General features: G+C 39.0%; 1 protein-coding gene across 1 annotated transcript; it reads left to right on the top strand.

Annotated features, from left to right (window-relative positions):
- Window positions 1-358: 358 nt before the first annotated feature.
- mylip (myosin regulatory light chain interacting protein) lies at window positions 359-19,465 on the top strand (the record flags this gene model as incomplete). Its single annotated transcript, NM_001017059.3, is given in 7 exon segments — window positions 359-598; window positions 4,016-4,206; window positions 12,770-12,955; window positions 14,313-14,510; window positions 16,056-16,220; window positions 17,348-17,768; window positions 18,296-19,465. Coding segments are annotated over 7 exon segments (1,338 nt in total). The 5' UTR covers window positions 359-511.
- Window positions 19,466-22,821: the final 3,356 nt, after the last annotated feature.

Below are 22,821 nucleotides of genomic sequence, written 5' to 3'. Positions count from 1 at the left end.
TAGATTATGATGATAATTTATTACTTTTCGAAAATGAAGAACAAATTAAGAAGAAGAATAACAAGAAACGGAAAAGCTGGCAAGCTGCACATGTAAAGAGCACTCAGTAGCCAGCAGACTGTCTGTGCTTGTACAGAAGCGAGACAGTACATGCTGTAACCCCATGCCAGCCCCTCACCGCCGAAGGTCCTTTCTAAACGCAAGCTCCAGGCTCCGGTTACAGTATTCCAGCGGCCAGAGAGCCAATAAGCGTGCGGGGGCGGGCCTTGGTGAGGAGGAGGGCATAAGTAAGTTACAGGCAGTGGGAGGGTTATTATCAGACTAGTGATATCCTTGTGCTGATGGTGCTGGAAGCAAGCGCCCTCCTACGCGCTTTTTATACATGCACATACAGTTGGGTGCATACAGGAGACAGGGTCGTCGGTAATTTAGGAGCGGGAGAGACAGCACGGGAGGCTGTCTGTTAGGCTTCAGTGAAGCAGAAGGATCCTGGCATCCCCCCCGTACTGCCATGCTGTGCTATGTGACGAGGCCGGATGCGGTGGTTATGGAGGTAGAAGTGGATGCGAAGGCGAATGGAGAAGACTGTCTCAATCAGGTAATTGGGTTCGAGACGTGACCCTTGTGGGAGCCATGGGTGCTTGTATGTAGGATCATCCACAGTGAGGCAAGTTTCCCATTCGTCAGTGCTCTGAGGCTGCCTCTCATTCCACTTCTAATACTTGTTTGTCCTATGGAGCTTTGCGCCCCAGCACTTACCTCTGTGCAGAATAACAGCACCCTGGTGCTCCTAGTTAGCAGGCCTACGCTTCTCTAGCCTTGGGCTATCAGCCCTGTGCCAAACGTCTGGGCTAGCTTGTCTCATTTGTATTCACCCAAACACACCAGCTAAGTAGGAGAGAAGAGTACGCATACCACCTGGCTACTTACATACATTCACCTGGCCCTGTGTCCTGTGCCAAATGGGACTCCCAATGTATAGCAGTAACTTTCAGTCTGATGCTGTTGGGCTCCAGCTTTCTATTCTGTTTATTATAAAAGACTGGCCAGCAATATAAAGTATCTAAATGGTTTTTTATGTATTCACAGCTGAACCTGGTGGGGTTTGCATGCTTGGTTTGTGAAGCTCTGTAGAAAGGTAAATGTGGTGCTGACAGCTGACTGCAATGGCTCATTAACTTTGTTAGCAGTTACCTGTTAGGAAACATTTGCGATTATTGTTATAAGTGACACCGAGATGTGTTGATTTATTGTGGTATAAATCTATGAGGAAGAGGTGAGCTTTGTGCATATGTGGGTAACGGAAGAAATAAGGAAACAAGATGTGGTGTAGTGCAAGGTCTGCGCCATTACTGATGCAAGAATGTCCCTCTACTTGTAAATACCACCCTGCACCTCAGTGTGCAGCATGTTGCTTAGGTGTGTGTATTGTGTTGTTGGGCTTATGTAGAAAATGTACATAACATTTCCTGAAGTTTCACAAATAAATATAAATGTATATTTTTTTTACAGAGATTTAACTGATTCCAAAGGAAAACATGATTGCCTATCCTGGTTCCCAGAAATGAGTTCCCCATTCCTCTAAAAAGCTTGAAGACTCTCTGCTTTCCAGAGATTCTGTGCAGCACCCACTGTGGAAAGCAGAGGGACTTCCAAGTCCCAGAATCCATACCTTTACAGTGAAACAAGATGAAGTGGGGGTTGCATTACATTGCAAAGATTTGCTGGGAAATGTTTAGTCCAAGTATCATAGTCCGTAATCAGTTATGTGTATTAAACAAAAAAAAAAAAGTATATTTATTTGTGTAAGTTCAGATAGTGTTTATGCACATTGAATGAGCTTATATAAAAAAAAGGCGGTGTATTTTCTCTTTAAATGTATTCCTGGCTCTTGTCACTGAATGAATCTAAATGAGCTTTCTCGGATAAGGTTACTTAAGATCATTTTTTTTTTTTTTTTAACACATTTATATTCACAACATCAGGTGTAGTTCATAAAATTGCCTTTAGAAAAGAGAAAACCATTCCTCATTTTTGTATATGGGTGTCCGTGCAAATACATATATACATTTGGCTTCAAAACCCTCTACTATGTAAATATAAACTATTTTGCAATTCTTGGTAAACAATTTTAAACCTCTTTTCAACATGCAGCCCTGTAACTATTCCCAAGGATCTTTTGTTTTAGGTAAATATCAACCTTTGCAGACTGTAGTATATCATCTAGGTACAAAGCTTTTATTCTAGGATGGTTTGTGCAGAATCGTGACCCATGTTTTAGCACAACAAGGAGAATTTAGGTTGTGATAGAAAGAACTTTCTATTCAGTAAGGGAATACAACATTAAACTAAAAATAATTTGTGCTGTACATATAAGGGCCGTGACAGATGGGGAGATTAGTTGCTGCGCCTTTTGAGGATACTTCAGCGATTTTGGCGCCGCATATGCCATCCCACCGGCGATTTACATTCTAGCCGGTGGGATGGCATTTTCGGGGAGATTTGACGCGCGGCGACTTATCTCCACGTCTGTCATGGCCCTAAGGGTGAAGACACACAGAACTACTTAGTAGCAGCTACTAAATGCCCTAAATCCCCTGCCATAGACAGTACTAAAAATTGCCTCTGCTAAAACACACACAGAGACAATTATCAGTAAATGATCAGCATTGTCTATTTTTGTAGCTGTGACAAGTAGCTGCTACTGTAGCTCCATGTGTCTTCACTCTTAGGGCAGTGGCACACGGGGAGATTAGTTGACCGCAATAAATCTTTGTTACCATGAGCGACTAATCTCCCTGTAATGCCATCCCACCGTCAAGAATGTAAATCGCCATTGGGATGAAAATATGCTTCGCTTCTGTTTCCCGAAGTTGCCTCCCAAGGAAACTTCAGATGACTTTGGGGAACCAAAGCGATGCATATGTCATCCCACTGGCGATTTACATTCTTGCCGGTGGGATGGCATTTTAAAGGAGATTAGTTGCCCGCAATAGCAAAGATTTATCCTGGACGACTAATCTCCACATGTGCAACTGCCTTTGGGGTAAGAACCCACGGTGCAAGTTACTTGCTTTTCACTGGCAACAATAGAAGTCGCGGAAAGCCCTTCACATCACTTCGGTAATCTGAAGTGGCGTGAAGTTTCCTCCTGCAGGCAACTTTGCGTGACTTAGGAAAATGAAGCAATGTGACAGGCTTTCCACTGGCGACTTCCTTTGTTGCCAGTGGGTGAATAACTCGCTCTGTGGGTTCTTACCCGTATAGTTTAGGGCTCTGGCACACGGGGAGATTAGTTGCCCGCGACAAATCTCCCTTGTCACGGGTGACTAATCTCCCCAAACTACCATCCCACCGGCGAACATGTAAGTCGCCGGTGGGATGGTACACGCTGCGAAGGCGATTTCGGCAAATCGATAAAGTTGTCTCGCGAGGCATTTTCGGTGATTTGCCGAAATCACGCCACCGCGTGTGCCATCCCACTGGCGACTTACATTTTCGCCGGTGGGATGGCAACTCTGGGAGATTAGTCGCCCGCGAACAGGGAGATTTGTCGCGGGCGACTAATCTCCCCGTGTGCCAGAGCCCTTAGGATGTTTTCCCCTTCTGTTACTGTTTTCCACTTACTGTATTGCACAAACCCACCATTACTGCTTTATCTAGTATTTGTTCCAAAGTAAAGAAGGCTGGCCAGCTTCATATCTTTTATCAGCTGCTTCATCGTTAAATTGTCTGATAAAGTAAATATTGCAAGTAATGTATCTGTTACTACTGTATTTTATAAGTTTCTTTGCCTTAAAAAAGCTTTATTAGTACATTGTCTTTTGGTTTGCAAGCAAGTGCACCTGTACTTTAAAATCTACTTTATGTTAAGGAAGTGATAGTCTCATCAACTTTATATTTATCAAGGCTAGCTACCTGAGAGTACTGGAATATGTTATTTTGCTATATATTGGTATACTAGACCATATCTTATTATGATTACTGAATGAAGTATTTTCTTTCTCTGTACCAGGTTTGCAAAAGGTTAGGGATTATTGAAGGAGATTACTTTGGGCTGCAATTTAGTGGTAACAAAGGAGAAAATCTATGGCTGAATCTCCGAAATCGAATATCGCAACAGATGGATGGTCTGGCGCCTTTCAGGTTAAAGCTGAAAGTGAAGTTCTTTGTGGAGCCACATCTAATCTTGCAGGAACAGACAAGGTAAGAGCCGGTGAAGGCTCCCATTTCTGGGTAAAATTGCTGGGACTTGGAATATGGCCAAAACAGCTGCAGGAAAGACAGAGTAGGACATTGCAAACGCAGATCAACAGATGTCATTTATACAGTTATTTTAATGTTGTTTGTACATTTAATAGCCATTTTTAACTACACAAATTCATGCTTTAAATAGCAACCAGGTGATTATGAATTTGTTGTTTAATGAATTCCAAACTCCAAACTTGTCTTAATGCCAGGTTTGTGAATACAAAAGAAACTGGAAAGTGTCTTAGAACTACATTTTTTTTCATTATGCAAATATTTTTTTGTGTGGACCAGAATTTTGCTAGTGTCTATGAATTTAAACTGAGGAGTTTAGAACAGTGCATTTTTATTTTTAGCATGTACATATAAAGTAAAACATTGACAATGACCGATCTAAAGTGTATCCACTTGATGATCTGGGCTCTTCTAATGAAATTATTTATTTTTAAATATTTTGTTGCAGTGACACATGCAGTTTGCCCTATAGTAACCTTAAATACCAGACTCTGTTATTGCCGGTCATTCAGAACCACAAGTACAGTAGAGGAGGAAACTCCTCCCTCTTAAACAGGCTCAAGTTTTTTCAGCATTAGGTGCCAGATTACATTCTGTTTCTGTTACATATGTATAGCTTTCCAGAGGCCTTATTAGCTTTTTATTCCTACTGGCAATCTGTTTCTTAACTATTTCATTCACAAGCACCATCATTCCTTATTTCTTAATAAACATGAATATGTTATGTTTTCTTAACAGCAATTATCTATTTGATAATGGAGGTAAATGTAAAATGGTTTACATAAACTCCACGTTCTTCAAGGAAAATGTAAATTAATTTTAAATACTGTAATTGTAAAAGCAAATTATACCTACATCCCAGAGCCAACGATTGCTGTTGGCAGAAACTTTTTATTCAAATGAATGGGAAGTGGCTGCAGGTGGAGAAGGGCAATTTTGCACACTGTAGTCCTGAGAACACGGTGGTAACAAAACTTTGTATGCCAGTCATTTAAGCATGACATTTTTAGATGGAGAAAATATCTTCGCTGTAACTGTAAGATCCGCTCTTTTGGCGAGGTTACCAAATGAGTGGATCTTCTCCCGATATGCCCACCTAAGGTGGGCGATATTGGGCTAATTGGATCGTTTGGCCCTAGGCGCCGTTGGACTGAGGACCACATCAACAAGCTGATGCGGCCCCTGATCTGACAGAATACCAAGCCTGGCCGTTCAAGGTCTGGCCAATTTTTGGTCGGTTAGGCCTGTTGGGGACCGATAAAGCTGCCTTAAGGACCTGAATTGGCCGCTGAAATCTGCCCGCGTATGGTCACCTTTAGGCTTTAAAGCACTAGTGAATCTTCAAAGCAATAAACATATTTAAGATTGTATTAAAATTAAGCAGTTTGTGGTCCCACGGAGTCTGGTGGGACAAAAATTCCTTTTAGGGCTGCAACAGACATTTTGAATGTTATCATCATCATCATCATCATCATCATTTATTTATATAGTGCCAGCAAATTACGAAGTTAAGCAGGGATGTTTTGTTGATCAAGTTCAACAAACAAGGGTATACAGAGTAACAAAGGGCCCTGCTTGCAAGAGCTTACAATGTACAACAACGGTCCTCAACCTGTGGGTTGGGACCCCTTTGGGGGTCGAACGACCCTTTCACAGGGGTCACCTAAGACACATATTTCTGATGGTCTTAGGAATAATTTTATGGTTGGGGGTCACCACAATATGAGGAACTGTATTAAGGGTTGCGGCATTAGGAAGCTGGGAACCACTCATCTACAGTGATGTGTGTTATGTTTTCCTAGTGCCAGAAGAAAAATATATAGCTTAATGTCTGGCACAAGAGATATTAGTGTTTTGAGGGAAGGATAGTGGAAGGGGAATTTACCCATGTGTACACACATGTATGTATGTTTTTTTTTTTAAATCTTATTTTTAATGTATATGAATACTCATGCAACTCATTTTTATTGAGTAACTTCAGAGTAGACTCGTCTTGTTATTCCTGTTGAGCCTCCCACAGATGTTTGCTTCAGCCTGATGTAGTGTCATTGGGCTGGAATCGCTCTAGCTGCTTCTCATAATCTGAAATTGAGCCAGTGGCCTCTAGTAAATCTTGTACTTATCTCAACTTAAGGTGATAGTGCAGAATTTTTTTTTTTCTTAATCAAAAATTTAGTTTTTACCCTCTTTGCTGCACTGTGTTTTATACGATCACTCAGAGCAGCTACCAGTAAGAAGGGGGATACAGAAAAGGTTAATGCAACTCGGCAGGAGAGAACTTTGGAATTCTTTTGTGGTGACATGCCTGTGCCAACTTTTGGTATCCATGCCCCCTTTACCATCACTTGCCTAATATAAAATAACAAAGCTATTGGGGAATTTCATTCCTTGAGGCACATTATGTTTTGTTTACTGCAGACTGTATAGGTAAGGTAATTGTGGTTAATGCCAAAAAGCCTATCATAAAACCAAAATACAGATACATTAGAATGCGCAACCCCTGGCAGTAGCATATGTAATAGTATAATTGTTGTAGGAAAGTATAATCAAGCAACGAGCCAGTCTGTTAATTTGTGTAATGGCTATACAAGTTATGCTGGAAACAACACTGGAGATTGGCTTTACGTTCTAAGTGTGGTAGTGAAACAATCTTCTACTACAATATGTTTTCTCTTTTAAGAGTCCCCCATCAGCTACTGGCAGGGAGTTGTAGTTTAAGGCATATGTTTACATGCCCTGCTATAGGCTTTTCACAAGGATAAAGGCATCTGGAAACCCCATGTTCTCTTGCTTATCCTTTTTATGTATTTAAAGGACATGTAAAGCCTACATTTGCCTACAATGTTAATCAGTTGGGCATGTCTCCCCCGCCCAAATGGCATAATTTGTACTGCATATATCCCCTCTGTTTGCCAGCACCATCACATTTTCCTAAAGCAAATAGCAGCTTTCACCCAGTTTCTATGGGATACAGCCATGCCATCTCTTCACTGGCTGCTAGACTGGGGGGGGGTGCTTAGTAATCTGAACTTAGTACAACTGAGCATGCCCAAAAGCCAGGAATCAAAGCAAATTCCCAAGGGGGGGGGGCGAGTGGGTTACAGGAGGAGAAGGAAATCTAAGTGATTAAGGAGAGGTTGCAGCCTTACTATTAACCTCTGGACAACCAGTGTGGCAGGTATTGAAAGATTTCGAAGAGGCTGTTCACTGATTAACTTTTTGTGTGTGGAGTTTACATGTCCTTTAATTGTAGAATTTTGGGTTGCACAGCCATGGCCTATAGAAAGGGTTTCTTTGTTAAAGTCCATGCTATGTTACTTTGGAATCTAAAGTTATGTCTGGTACAGGTATGGGATCCCCTATATGAAAACACGTTATCCAGAAAGCTCTGAATTATTTCTTTGTAATAATAAAACAGTACTTTGTGCCTATACTCTGTACATGTATGGGATCAGTTATCCGGAAACCTGTTATCCAGAAAGTTTCGAATTACGGAATGCCATCTCTCATAACCTCAATTTTAATAAAATAATTCAAATTTTTAATATTTTCTCTTTTTCTGTAATAATAAAAAGGTACCTTGTACTTGATCCCAACTAAGATATAAATAATCCATTTTGGAAGTGTTACAATTCTGTTTGGTTTATTTTATGTTAAATTATTAGTAGACTTAAGGTACAAAGATCCAAATTACAGAAAGACCCCTTATCTGGAAAACCCTGAGCATTCTGGATAATAGGTCCTATACCTGTAAATTTACATTACTACTGATAATTGCCATGGCTTTGTGTCTGACCTAATGATGGCTGAATATGTACTGAGCCGGCTGAATGTTTTTACTTCAGTCTGAGAGTCTCTCAAGGAAGTCACAAGACTTTCCGTATGCGATGGCATTGTGTAACAGTAGGTTATTGACTCCGAGTAACCTCTCACAAGTGACGTGGCTAGCTAGAAATGTGGCATGTATTAGTCAGTGAGAAGCTTGCCCCTCCCTGATTGGTCTATTGCTGTTGTTTCTGTGCAGAAAAGTGACTTTTGTTTTGCACTTCTTCCCTTTTCGCTTCAGAAAGCTGTCTTTCAAACCAAATGTATTTTAACTGAGAGTTTTATGGAACCGCAGATGAAATGCAGAGTTTTCTGTATTACACTAGTAAAAGCAATTCAGAAACATGTACTGTTTGTCTGCATGGTCAGACAGTATGGGGTCTTTTTGTAGTATCCCATCAAAATCTGCTTCTGTTACAGTGCAAATTAGATGTAATATAACTATTACTAATTTTACTGTGTGTGTGTGTGTAAAACTTGCCATACACTGATACATCCAGATGTTTAAACAGTGCCTCTAGCATTTATTTGTTTTTGAGTAGCTGAAAAAAATGTTGGTTATTTATGTTTTCAAAATTCCTTATCACAATCTGTCCCCATAAAAATACAAGTACAGCATTTTATGTTTTCAGTGCAACAAAGTAGTTACGCTTGCATCTTTTCTTTGCATAAGGCTCTCCACCTCTAAAATAGGTGAAAGGTTATTGCCTTTCTTATAATGGAGCTGCAGTCTCCTCCCCCTATTGTAAGAGAAGCAGCTGAAGCCACGCCTATTTTGAAGAAGCCAAGACTGCCTTTGTGTTCCTTGTTGTTTTAATAGTTATGCTACATGAAAGAATCTAGTTTATACTATATTAACAGTATTCATGGACATTGGGCAGTTCTTGTAAATCATTATAGATGCAATTTTGAGTGTTGGTTGATTTTGTAGTAAAAGGCAATGTTTGCCCTGGTGCCGCAACCAATACAATGTTTGCTTTAGTTAAAAGGCTCTGGAGTTTTATACTTGTAAGGTACAGACTAATGTGACTGAGAGCAATGTTTAATTTATACATCATTCAGGACTTTCTGCTTATATGACAATGCTGTTCTGTTTCAGGCTATAGATGACTGATAAACGCTTGAATTATTCAGTACAAAAATATGTTTTAATTGCCTAGACACGTAGCAAAAATGTAAGGCTTGTAATAGCTAATGCAGTGTATTCTAACAAGGAGAGCTGTAATGTCTTTCATATTCGTGAGTATAAATACAACCCCCTGCTGTTATAGAGGGTGCCTCAAATGATTATTGTTCCATTGCTGTGCTGGAAAGTGTCTGTGGCTTGTGGGAAACACTAGTTAAACATTGCCATTTGAGTCCCCATTTGAGCTTTAAGTGTAGTTTGTGGATTTGTTGCATGCAGATAAGCTTTTTAGCAACTTCTAAACTTTTTCCCTTTTTCACATCTTCCATTATCGGGTAGGTTATGCTTCCATTTTCTACTTTCTCATGTTTTTCAGGGGCAGGGTAGGGTGATGTGTACAACTCTGTAAATAGTTTACGGTTATTAGGTACTAATATGTTAAGTTCAAACTACTACAGAGTTGCACACTGCCCCAGCTCTTGGTAACAGGAGAGGGTGGAAAGTGGAACTTTAAATGTGAACCTTAGAAAAGTGGAATAGACAAGTAATAGACTTGAGCAGATTAGTGTTAGGGAATGCTTACTGCATCAATACATAATGCTTTTACCTTTCTGTTTTGCCCAATTTATAATAATATAATATTTTTTTCCCTTGAGAAAGATCACAATGTAGTAATCTAAATGTAAGAAAGTTTTTTGCAGAATAAACTAATATTACTTATCCTGTTGAGTGTATGCTATTTTGTTTTGAATATTTTTACCTGCAACCTGGCAAGCTGATCTTTTGTTAAGCTAGAGATCCTCTTCTATAATTATAATAAAGAGTAGAATTCCCACAAAAAATCAGCACTCGCCACTCCATAGACACCGGCCGGGTGCTAACCAAAAAAACACAACCCATAGGAGTGATGGTGATCCTGTAGGGATCGAAACGCGTAGATGCAATGATCTATTAAACGGACTACTTATACATTTCTTGCCGTGAGTTCTTTTTACACATGGGTTGTGTTGCGGATGGCAATGTGAAAATAAAGACTGAATTTTTTATGAAAAGTCCCTGGAGTGCGCTTATAATGTTCTTTAAAATTTGTACTATTTCCCAGGCTGCACCCGTGCAATATGTATATATGTATATGTGTGTGTATATAATATGTATGTGTGATATGGGGAATGTATCCGCTAATGCTAGAAATGAAATTCTAACAGCCTTGTATTTGCCAGTAGCACCAGCCACACTAATATTCTAAAATTCTTTAACTTAAAGTGTTTAGATGGTAAACTAGCCCTTTAACTTTTTTTCTTGTAAAGAATGACAAATCTGACCTGAAACCGTATTTTGCTTGCCAAAACCCACTTGTCAAAAAATGTGCAGTTTAGAGGCCCTAAATAACCAGAAATGCGCTGTGAAATTCTTTTGATAAGAAAACTCTAGACAAGTGGGTGCCATTTTATTTTTCCTTTGTACAAAGTGAATGGTCTGTTTGATAGTTTGTCATTTGAGTTTGCTCTTGGTAACTTGGGAGAGAGTAAACACAGTACTTCAGTAAATAATTTGCTGATGGAAGGTGGACATTTCTGAGATGCTGTTCTGTACCCAGCAGGGACTTCTCATGACAAAGAACCTGATTTTTTTTTTCTTTTTATTATAAAGGAGACTCGACTTTCGATTCCTTTTTACTTTCTCTCGATGTTTGGTATGGTATTTAAATTGCATTTGTTTTCAAGCACAAAGTGCATGCACTAAATGACTATAACTTGCCACTTAATGACTACTGAACAGTGGTTTCGTTTTTGTCACCTTTTTCTACGGTAGATTTAGTGAAGTAGGCTTAGTTTAATTCTCTCAGATACATTCTGACTGCAGAATACATGTTGGTGTACTAAAGAAGTTTTCCACCCAAAGTGTTTAGCGTACTAAAAGCAAATTCAGTTCTAAGCAACGTTCCAATAAACACTACCTAAATATTTTCAGTCTTAAAGATAAACTTGTAAATGTTATTGAAAGGAGTGCTTGTGTATCCGTTTCTGTTCTCAGATTCCAAGTCACTTCTCTTCCAGGTGCATTACCAGCATCTTCTGCTACAATTTTTTTCAGAAGTCCAATCCATCAGAGCAAAGAATATAAACAAAATATAAAATTTGTTTGGGTAAAGATCCCCTTTTTTAGGGACAGTACACCCCCTTGTTCAGCATGAGTGAAATAATTAAGACTTGTAAGACTTGTACTTTACATACTCTTTGCCTGTCATTGATGACAAATCTATGATTTGGGTTATTAGTCATATAAAACCTACAATGTAATTATCTACATTACAGGTACAAAAAAATGTAGCACTATTTGTTGAACTCATGTTGACCAAGAGGGATATACTGGCCAATTAAGTAAGACATGAGTGCATTTTTTATTCTTTCACTGCCCAGGCATGTCTGCTGAAACACTGCACAAAACCGAAAGGAATGCAGTCTCACTGCTGCAGGCACTATATACACAGCACACCAGCACACTCTGCTTGTCCTTCGTGTGCTTTATTTTGTGTACAAAAAGATTCTCCATAGCTTCTAATCTCTTTAAAAATGGCTTGTTGTGATAATCCAGACATACTGGTTAATTTAATGTTTTACTTCCATTCTGGGATTTTGACTGGTGTATAAGAAATTATACATCCAAAATGTTATGGATGTTAACTTGCCTTTTGAGTTAACTTTTAGTATGATGTAGAGGGTAATATTCTGTCAATTTTGCTATTGGTCTTCATTTTTTTTATTGGTTGTAGTTTTTTTAATTCTGTTTTTGTTTTGCAGCTCTCCAGTTCTCAGTTTTTTAGCAGCAATCTGGTTGCTAGGGTCCAAATTACCTTAGCAGCCAGGGAAAGATTTGAACAAGAATCTGGTATATTAAAAAAAAAAATTGTTACTTTTTATTACTTATTTTATCTTGAATAGAGAAATAAGTAATAAAAAGTAACAATAATAAAACTGTAGCCTCACAGAGCAATAGTTTTTTGGCTGCTGGGGTCAGTGACCCCCATTTCAAAGCTGCAGAGTTAGAAGAAGGCAAATAATTAAAAAAAGATCAAAAATAAATAATGAAGACCAATTGAAAAGTTGCTTAGAATTGGCAATTTTACAGGTGACTTGTGATGACTTTTATAAATTTGCAGGGAGTAAATTATTGATTTGCTTATTATAATACATTGTACTGTATGCCCCACAAATCTCATTACTGAATAGGCACTATCCTGTTCTGGCAACTGTACACATCAGCTTTGGGTATTTCTAGTGTGCACTTATATAAATAAACACATTCATTTTCATATTGTATCATAATCTTTGTTTTTCTGTCTATTTATGTTATCCATATTTCAACTTTTCCTTTTATTTTTATTGTTGCCCAAAACCAGTGAGCAATTGGCAGTCACAAGCTCCTGTGGGGAACAGTGTACTGCTTTTGTTTTATAAGCTCCTACAATGGGCAGCAGTGTCCCTCCTTGTTTTTTGTTGGTTTTTTTTTTTTTTTGTCTTATGTTTTTTTTTTCTCTCTCTCTCTCTCCATTAGGCACATGTTTTTCTTGCATATAAAGGAAGATTTGTTGGCAGGTCGTCTGCAGTGTTCTCCAGCGCAGGCAGTGGAGCTGAGTGCCCTTCTGGCCCAGATGGAATATGGAGATTACAGTGTAAATACTGCTACTTATAGCCTCCAGGATCTTTGTGGAAAGGATATTGACACTGCTGCATTAGAAAGGTAGGGGTCTTAGGTAGGCAAAACGAACCAGTGCTGTAGAATATATTTGCATGTTATAGAACTGAGCAAAATCTGCCGTCCGGGCTGAATCGGCAGCGGAGGTAGAAATCCTATTGTTTCTACCTGCTTATCTGCTGTTTCAGCCCTGAAGGTTAGTGGCGGGTCTGACGATCGGTCGCACGAAAGATCGCAGATCGCCACGAGTGTGGCCACCTTAAGGCCAAAGGCACGCTGGAATTCTGTCCACTGCTGCCATCTTAGTGCAGAGGTCCACCTGTCACTGCTCCATCTGAGTAAGATAGAGTGCCTTACATGTATTAGTATTAGCAGCAGTGACCCTTCTAATTCAAAAAGAAACAAAACATATGTATTTTAGTAGAAACTTTAGAGAATTCGGTTAATATGCATCAGGGTAATTACAAGGCATAATGATGCTATCAGGTACACTTTAAAATGAAACAAAAAACCCTGCTTTATCTCTTGCTGTATAACCAGTAATATTAAGTAGCAGGCAGTTGAACTGAAAACATATTGCCAATTATAGTGTGATGGCGACAGGCTTTTCGGGGTTGCTTTACAATAATGTTTTTCCTGTGCTGCTGAGAACCATAAACCTGTACCCTTGTTGCTTTAATTCAAGCTCAATAACATAGTGGCTGCATAAGTGGGTCATAAAGTTCTCTTATTGATTTCATGCCACATCATCTTTGTGAGTGTGCACAATGTGTGCCTTGAGCTTTGCTTGCTTGTTAAACAAACCTGGGCTGGATCAGGCTCTCAAAGAATTCCATGATGTGACTTACCTAGGTAATATACAGAATCTAAATTTAATCTGGTGTGTTTCATTGGTGCTGGTACCAAAAGGTATTAATGCAGAAAACTGGTTAGAAATACTATCCAGTAAATCTAATGATAAACAAGGGTGTGGTATGAGCATTTAAGGAAATGTTAAATTACATATTCCTAGCTTAGTTTCTGTGCCTGTAAATGTTTGCCTGGGTAAATGCTTTAAATCCCATTTCAGCACAATGAATGCCATAAACTGCCTCCTTCCGCACTTTCTTTAAGGCAGATCGTCACATGTAATTTTCATCCTCATTCATTGTCTTTCTTGTCTCAAAGCACCCACAAAATGGCAATCTCCTGTTGGTGAAAAAAACGCTTTAGGATAATGACAGATGGAGCTGTCATCATGGGCAAATTTTCCAGCAATAAAAAAAAATCTCTCACCTTTTTGTTTACTTTATATTGTTTTTCAGTTTTATTTGTTAATTGATTTAGGCTGGTAAACAGTATCTTGAACTTTTTGCAGAACAAAATTACAGCTCCTAATGGGCAGATGTTCTTCCTTTCACAGTATTATTGCAAAGCATAAGAGTTTGGAAGGGCTAAGCCAAGCATCAGGAGAATACCAATTTCTTCAGATTGTATCAACACTGGAAAACTATGGCGTAGAATGGCATTCTGTGCGAGATGCAGAAGGACAGAAACTTATTGTTGGCATAGGACCCGAGGGTATCTCTCTCTGTAAAGAAGACTTTAGTCCCATTAATAGGTAAGAAAGATGGATACATGCTTGTCCTCACAGCAATACTAAAATGTTATTTCTGCTAATCATTAATCATTGCAATCATTAAGGTAATAGTTAAATCATCTTCACTGTAATGTACTTGATATATGTTTCAGTGTATCCCCACCCCTTTAAAATGTAATGACTATTTATTGGATGTCATCCCTGCTACACACATTTCTATATCCACCTTCCTATAAATGCCATAAAAAATAGCCATACTGTATATACAGTCTAATAATTGTTATATGCTTCAGAGAGAAAGAAAGCCCTGGAGCTGAGAGACAGCCATTTCTGTTAATGGAAGCCCCACTGTATGGGAGCTAATAAGGCTTAAAATGTCTGAGAATTAAGGTTATGAATGTTACATGAATATCCCCATGGTATCCTACCGGTTGGCTTTATATCTGGACAGCTGCTATATAAGTAGCCATACAATAGGCATGTATGACCACCTTTCTTTGTTCTCTTGGCTGTGAGCCTAAACAGTTGGATCTTCAGGAAGTGAAGAGGAACTGTGATTCTTCTTTACTTTCTCCTCTGTTGATGCATAATGGACTTTGCAACATTGGCAGGTTATACTGAACAGGTCACCTATGATTTGAAAGGAACCCAGAGTGGCATGTTCAAAGTTACATGTATACAATGACGAAAATTGTATTGGACACTCTGGAAATACCTCTGGCCTGTTTGTGTATTTTCAGAGTGTCCAGTATTTTTTTTGTCATTGCATACACAGCTTGCCTGCTCCCCTGAGCCAAGGGTCTGTGGCTAGAGTTCTTTACAGTGGAGAATAATGTACTGTCTGCATGGGTTTATCCTTTCATTTTCAAAGTGGCAGGATAGTTTTTGCACTTGAGTAGGCATGTGGTTGTATGTTTGACACCAAATTCAATTTTCCTATATTGACAGGAAATCAAGGGGCTGGTAAGGATTACCACTGTGTGCCCTATCTGTACAGCAGTTTACATGTAGTAATTGTGGTGGAAGATAAAAGGATTATAAATCTGTTTCGACACTGGGCTTGTCATATTAGGGCTCTGGCACACGGGGAGATTAGTCGCCCGCGGCAAAACTCTCCCCGAGTTGCCTTCCCCTGCCATCCCACCGGCTAACATGTAAGGGATGGCAGACGCGGCGGGGCGATTTCAGGAAATCGCCGAAAAAGACTTGCGAGTCTTTTTCGCCGATTTGCGCGAAATCGCGCTGCCGCGTGTGCCATCCCGCCGGCGACTTACATGTTCGCCGGTGGGATGGCAGGGGAAGGCAACTCGGGGAGATTAGTCGCCCACGAACAGGGAGTTTTGCCGCGGGCGACTAATCTCCCCGTGTGCCAGAGCCCAGATTTTGCAATGTTAAAAATCCACAAACTGCAGACTACAGTACATTCTGGTACAACCTATTGGCTTCTGGTATTTTTGCTTTAAATTCTGCCTTCCACAGCAAAATAGAAATTACTTTTGTCAAATAAAATTGAGGAACAATAGGTATACTGTGCATACTATGAAACATATTTTTGTTTATTTTAAGGATTACGTATCCTGTAATTCAAATGGCAACTCAGTCGGGAAAGAACGTATACCTGACAATTACAAAGGAGTCTGGGAATAGTTTAGTTCTTCTGTTTAAAGTTGTCAGCACCAGAGCTGCTAGTGGACTTTACAGAGCCATTACAGAGACTCACGCATTCTACAGGTTGGTATCAAGGAATTGCAATTGTGCAAGAGTTACTGTATTGCCATTATTAAGACATGGAAACATATTATGTAAAGCTCAGTCCTTTGTGTAGTTTAAGGGTAAAGACACACTGAGCTACTAGTAGCAGCTACTTTTTCATGGCTACTAAACTCCAGAAAATACCCTGCCATAGACTATACTGAGAATTGCCTCGTAGAGACAGTTATCAATACATGATCAGCATTGTCTATTTTAGTAGCCATGACAAGTAGCTACTACTAGTAGCTTTGTGTGTCTTCACCCTAAGGGCTCTGACACATGGGGAGATTAGTCACCCGCGACTAATCTCCCCGAACTACCATCCCACCTGCGAACATGTAAGTCGCCGGTGGGATGGCACACGCTGCGCAGGCAATTTCGGCAAATCGCCGAAGTTGCCTCGCGAGGCATTTTCAACGTTTTTCCCGAAATCGCCTGCGCAGCGTGTGCCATCCCACCGGTGACATTCTCGCCGGTGGGATGGCAATCCGGGGAGATTAGTCGCCCGCCAACAGGGAGGTTTGTCGCGGGCGACTAATCTCCCCATGTGCCAGAGCTCTAAAAGGCCAGTAAGGGTTGAAGACACATGGAGCTACTAGTAGCAGCTACTTCTAGTGGCTACTAAAATAGACAATGCTGATCATTTACTGATATCAGTCTCAACATGTGTTTTAGCAGAGGCAATTCTGAGTATTGTCTATGGCAGGGTTCTTCACTTTAACACAAGGAAATTAAGCTCTTCTGCGTACAGTTTCCTGGATTAGTAGTATTGTAAGATTTTTATACTCTTTTATAAAATGTATGAAGGAAAAAAAAATATGGGAAAGGTCATTCATTTTTGCTCTAGAAATGAATACATGTTTTTATATAATTCTTATCACTATATGAGTATTTGCTATAATATATAGGCAGATTTGAAACAGAAGTAGACATACCTACTTCAGAGGTAATTCCCACCTGGACAGTATAGCAGTTACAGTGTATTGCAGAAACTAACAATAAGAATTGATGCATGCTTTCTGCTTGCAAATAAAAATGCCACAACGCAGATTTGCCTGCCTTTTTGTGTATTTAAAGTATGTTTACTCTCTTTTTTCATTTTTAAGATGCGACACAGTCACTAATGCTGTTATGATGCAGTACAGTAGAGACCTTAAAGGACACTTGGCCTCTTTCTTCCTCAATGATAACATCAACGTTGGAAAAAAGTATGTATTTGACATTAGAAGGACTTCAAAAGAGGTGTACGACCATGCAAGGAGAGCCCTGTACAATGCCGGCATTGTGGATCTGGTCTCTGGGAGTGGCCATAGTGAGCCAAGTTCCCCGCTCAAGACATCTGAAAGTAATATGAACTGTAACAGCTGTGAGAGCCTCAGCTGTCAGCAGACCAAGGCCCTGCAGGAAAAGCTGCGCAAGCTGAAAGAAGCCATGCTGTGCATGTTGTGCTGTGAAGAAGAAATTAATTCTGCCTTCTGTCCTTGTGGGCACATGGTGTGCTGTGAAGGATGTGCTACCCAGCTACAGGTAGGTGGTGCATGTTAGAAAACCTTTTTGAATTTGACCTGGATTTCCAGCCTGTTTAACTGGCTGAGCATTAGTATTATTAAATGATAGCAATGCAGGCTTAAAGGTACACTTGCTACACTGTTCATAGCTGCTTCAATTATGAAGTGAACCAAATCTAGGACTCCCATCTTGCCTTTCTTTAAACACTGATAATATCTGAGCTGTACATATAATGATGTACATCGATATGTCTGTCTTAAATCTTAAATTTGGTATAATTCAAACTCCCTCTCTTCTAGCATTTGCTAGCCTAGCATTTATTACATTTATTGGAACTAGCTAATTAAACTAGCCTTCTTTTGTGCCATAGCCAAAGGCCTTTAAACATGAATTCAATACTTATTCCTAATATGCTAATTGCATTTTATGCTTGCAATGAGAAGCTAATGTTCAAGTACAGACTGGATCTTTTTCATAGTAGATTTTTATGTTTGCAAAATAATCTGCTGAGAGTAAGCAGTAACACAACTGTTTCTTTTTCCTAGTCATGTCCAGTGTGCCGTGCTTCAGTGGAACATGTCCAACACGTGTTCTTGCCAACTCACACAAGTCTACTTAACCTGACTGTAATCTGAGAAGGAGAACTCTTCGGACACTTTATAGACTGTACCTATGTACATTACTGGGACTACACTAATAAGTGCTACAAACCATTGATTTTTTTTTTTATTTCTTTACAATGACTAAAGATTATTGATGGAAAAGCAGCCAACTGAAAATCGAACCTGAAGGAAGGTCAAACGCTGGTGGTTGTTTGGTGGTTCAATATGCCTTGTAAAGTATGTTTAATTGAATCATGGATAGAGGCGTGTGTGTGTGTGTGTGTGTGTGTACGGTATGGATGGTAAGACTCAAGTCTGAGAAGGCACAAATCCTAGTCCTAAACATATTCAAAGGGGCAGCACTATTTTCTACATGAGTATTTCCCTTTAATAATAGTTTCTTCCTGTAGAGTTTTGGAATTTGCTCTTTCAGTTTTTATTATAATCCATTACTGGTCCAAAACTGTTGAAGCCAAAATACCTTCCAAATACGTGAGGGGGATTTCAGTGGAAGCACAGCCTGGCAGGCCCTTGATCAGTTATCACTCCATAGTAGGTTTTAGCTAGTTGTTTTAATGTATGTTATTTTAGGTGTTAATATGTTTTTATTGCAATATATTTTTATAGTTTAATTCATAATTTCCAGAATACTATATGGCTAATGCCAATAGTACTTGTGGCCCCTTGCCCATGGGTTGTGGATTACCAGTGAGCAATTTTCATTGCTTGTAGTGGGATACAATTCTTGTGGTGGAAAATTTTAGAGAAAAATAGCTACATGTGGCATTGCCTTTAAATACAGTATTTGGGGTTGGGGGTATTTTGAAAGGCATTAAACCCTTCACAAAAATTAATGTAAAATTGGTATCTTCCGAGCAGTTTTGCAATTTGTTTTTATTTTTATGATATTAACAGTTTACACTATTAATATCCGGCTTTTTCCCAGGCCAATCATTCTGACTGCCAAGTGGTTAAATGTCTGGTGCAGGCATTATGGCTGAATGCAGTTTTGCCTGATACCTCTCTTTCCTTGCCAGCCCATTTAGATTATTGAGTTGAAAAATAGTAAGAAAAACTGAACAGAATACCTTCCTTACCAGTTGTTAAGGCTACTGCTCCACTGCACTTATATGCAGGTCAAGAAATACCCCTGGAGAAAAGGAGTGGATTTTGAGGTGAAAACGCACACTCATGTTTCAGTGCCAAAATCCACTCTCTGTGTGTGCTGAGGCCAATGCAGTGTCACACGGGAGACCGATAAATGCAAGTGAAAGGGCTGTTTCTCGACCTGTGCTTATACGCATGCCATGAAACTGCTCAGTGTAAAGGTAGCCTTATACCCTCAGTGGCTGGCCAGCCAACACAGTAGCTCAGAGCTGGAAAAAGCATATTAGTTGTGTAGAACTGCTGATGTGATGAAAAAGAATGTAAAAAAAAAATGTAATACAAAACTTCTAAGCAATTTTACATTATTTTTTGGGGGGGGGATTATTTCCCCTTTTCCTGTGATTACTTAGTCTGTTTTTTTTCTAATTCTCTGTGTTGAATATAAAGCTTTTGTGTAAAGCTTTTAAAGACAGGAGATGTAAAAGAGATGTATAGATAGGTCAAAGACAAAGTGTGGTCCTGTAGATATATTAGCCTCATTTTAGTCAGTTTGCTAGTACAATCGGATCATTCAGTATTTTCTTTCTATAGTAGACATTTTTATAGGCATAATCAGAGCGCCATACAAAATGTGATATATTTTTGTGTTATGGTTTCTTCTGTTAGTATGTTTGTCCTTTTCCTTCTTCCTTGGGCATTATGGTCAACTAGGAGTTCTTAGTCATTTAAGTTCTTTGGAGAGACCACAGGAAAACTACTTGTGGTGATTGTAAAAGTTTCCAAAGATATGGAGAAGATAACTAATGGCACACACAGCTTTTTTTCAGCAGGTGGAGAACTACCCAAAACCACTTTGCCACCTTGCAATGACTTGAACTGGAAACATCTGGCAGCGCAGATACTGGCATTTTCATGTAACAGTGCTCAGTGAGAGCATCTTTAGAAAATACCAGTACAAGGTAGAAATGTACTATCAGCTTTATCCTGCCCTGCTGTTGGAAAAACCTAGGAGGCCATTTTGGGTGCAATATCTGTTTAATAAAAAAAAGCTGGGGGGGGGGATACACTGTCACTTTATGGAAAATGTTCTTGCTATACCTTTATTATGGCCTTAATGTAGCATTAATGTGTTCTTTATGCATTTTGTTTCTTTGCACAGACATTTTGTCAAAACAAATTAAAAAAAAATTGCTCTACTTTTTTATGGAACATTGGCTTATAGCTTCAGATTACAAGAGGTATTTATTTTTTCACTATGTAAAGTGGATTTTGCTCCCACAATTTTCAGGAAATGACTCCAATGTTAGTGTGGTAGACAATATCTGTCTTTTTTTATATTTCGTTTAATAAAGGGTTTCTGAAAAGGATGTTGACTTTTTTCTGCTTTCTTTTTAGGTTTATTGTAATTCTCTTTATGGTTTGATTTATGTTTTTATTTAGTTGTATTCGAAAAGGTACTTGGTAAATCTTCCATTTTTCTTCATTGTTTGGGTGCGGGAGGGCATTTTTTCTTCCCATTTCCTGGCATCACTGTAATCCATAAATGCCCCCTCTTCATCTTCTAACCCCCCCCCCCCCCAAGTTAAGGACCACCTGACCAACCAGTTGTTTTTTCAATAAGTCTCTCTTTCGGGATTTATGAGTGTCTCTTGCCTGGGTCTGAAAGCCAATACCCTTCATGAAAAACCGATCATGTAGCCATACCTTTTAGGCATTGTGAGGTCCTGTACCTCATTGTTGGTTTTCAAATAACTTCAGCAGGACCGCAGCAATTATTTCTTCAGAGAGGGAAACTTTATTGGTTAAAGGAACAGTAACACCAAAAAATGAAAGTGTATAAAAATAATTAATATATTATATACTATTGCTCTGCACTGGTAAAAGTTGTGTGCTTTCTTCATAAACACTACTACAGTTTATATAAATACCCTGCTGTGTAGTCATGGGGGCATCCATTTAAATTGAAAAAAGGAGAAAAGGTACAGGTTACTAAACAGATAACAAATAAGTAGCAGATTCCCATTGTATTCTACACAGTTTATCTGGTATCTTCTTATGTAACCTGTGCCTTTTCTCCTTTTTTCAATTTAAATGGCTGCCCCCATGGCTACACAGCAGCTATTTCTATTAACTATAGTAGACTTTCTGAAGCAAACACGCAACTTTTACCAGTGCAGGGACACAGTACATTATATTTTAATTATTTTAAAACATTTTTATTTTTTAGTGTTACTGTTCCTTTAAGTACAGAAAACAGAAGTACAGGTATCGGACCCCTTATCCGGAAACCCGTTATCCAGAAAGCTCCGAATTACGGAATGCCTGTCTCCCATAGACTCCATTTTAATCAAATAATTCAGAATGTTAAAACTGATTTCCTTTTTCTATGTAGAATTAAAACAGAACCTTGTAATTGATTCCAAATACGATATAATTAATCCTTATTGGATGCAAAACAATCCTATTGGGTTTAATTAATGTTTTATTGATTTTTTAGTAGATTTAAGGTATTAAGATCCAAATTACGGAAAGACCCCTTATCCGGAATACCCTTGGTCCCGAGCATTCTGGATAATGGGTCCTATACCTGTATTTGGTAGCTCAGATTATTAGATAATAATCTTAGTCATTGTGGTTAAGCAAAATAGCCTCTAAGCAATATTAGGTTTTTTTTAACCTAATTTCTTAACTTTGTTCTAAACATCAAGAATCAGTTTCTTAATCTCTGCACACAGCCAAACCGCATATTTCATCAAGAAATATTTGTTCCTCTTTATGCTTCTACTGTCACATATCTAAAATTATTGAGCTGTTAATATCTGTTACATAATAGATATATACAAATATAATTAAGTTATATAATAAAGGAGATGTTAATATATCAGTAGCTGCTATCATAAGGAAATGGGGACCATCTTATAGTCTCATATTAGGCTCTAACAGATTCAACTTTTTTCAGACCTGTGCTTTGGTTAGCATACATGTTTCATCCAGGTCTTAGATGTGTTGTAATGACATCAGCAGAATCTCACTGTTGTGTAAAGGTAAACATAATTTTCTCTGTTCTGTGCTGATCGGGAGCTTAGAGGCATATGACATGCTGTCTTTTTTGGGGGCTCTTGTCAAAGTACAAAGAAAGGGGACCAGTCACCTTTCACAATGCCAAAATAAACTTTAGAAATATAAACTACATCGTTTAAGAACTTATTCTAGATCTCTAATACCTTTGAAAGCCGTTGTCTCCCAACCCGCTGCTGCATTTTTAGTAGGTGCAAGCCACCATATTGATCCACCATCTTTCACGTCAGTCCTGCTCAGTTTAATATCGCGCATGCGCTGTTAATAAAGAGATGCATATAGTT

This window comes from Xenopus tropicalis, chromosome 6, assembly GCF_000004195.4.
Source record: "Xenopus tropicalis strain Nigerian chromosome 6, UCB_Xtro_10.0, whole genome shotgun sequence".
NCBI classification, from domain to species: domain Eukaryota; kingdom Metazoa; phylum Chordata; class Amphibia; order Anura; family Pipidae; genus Xenopus; species Xenopus tropicalis.
This window is presented reverse-complemented; position numbering and strand designations above follow the sequence as displayed.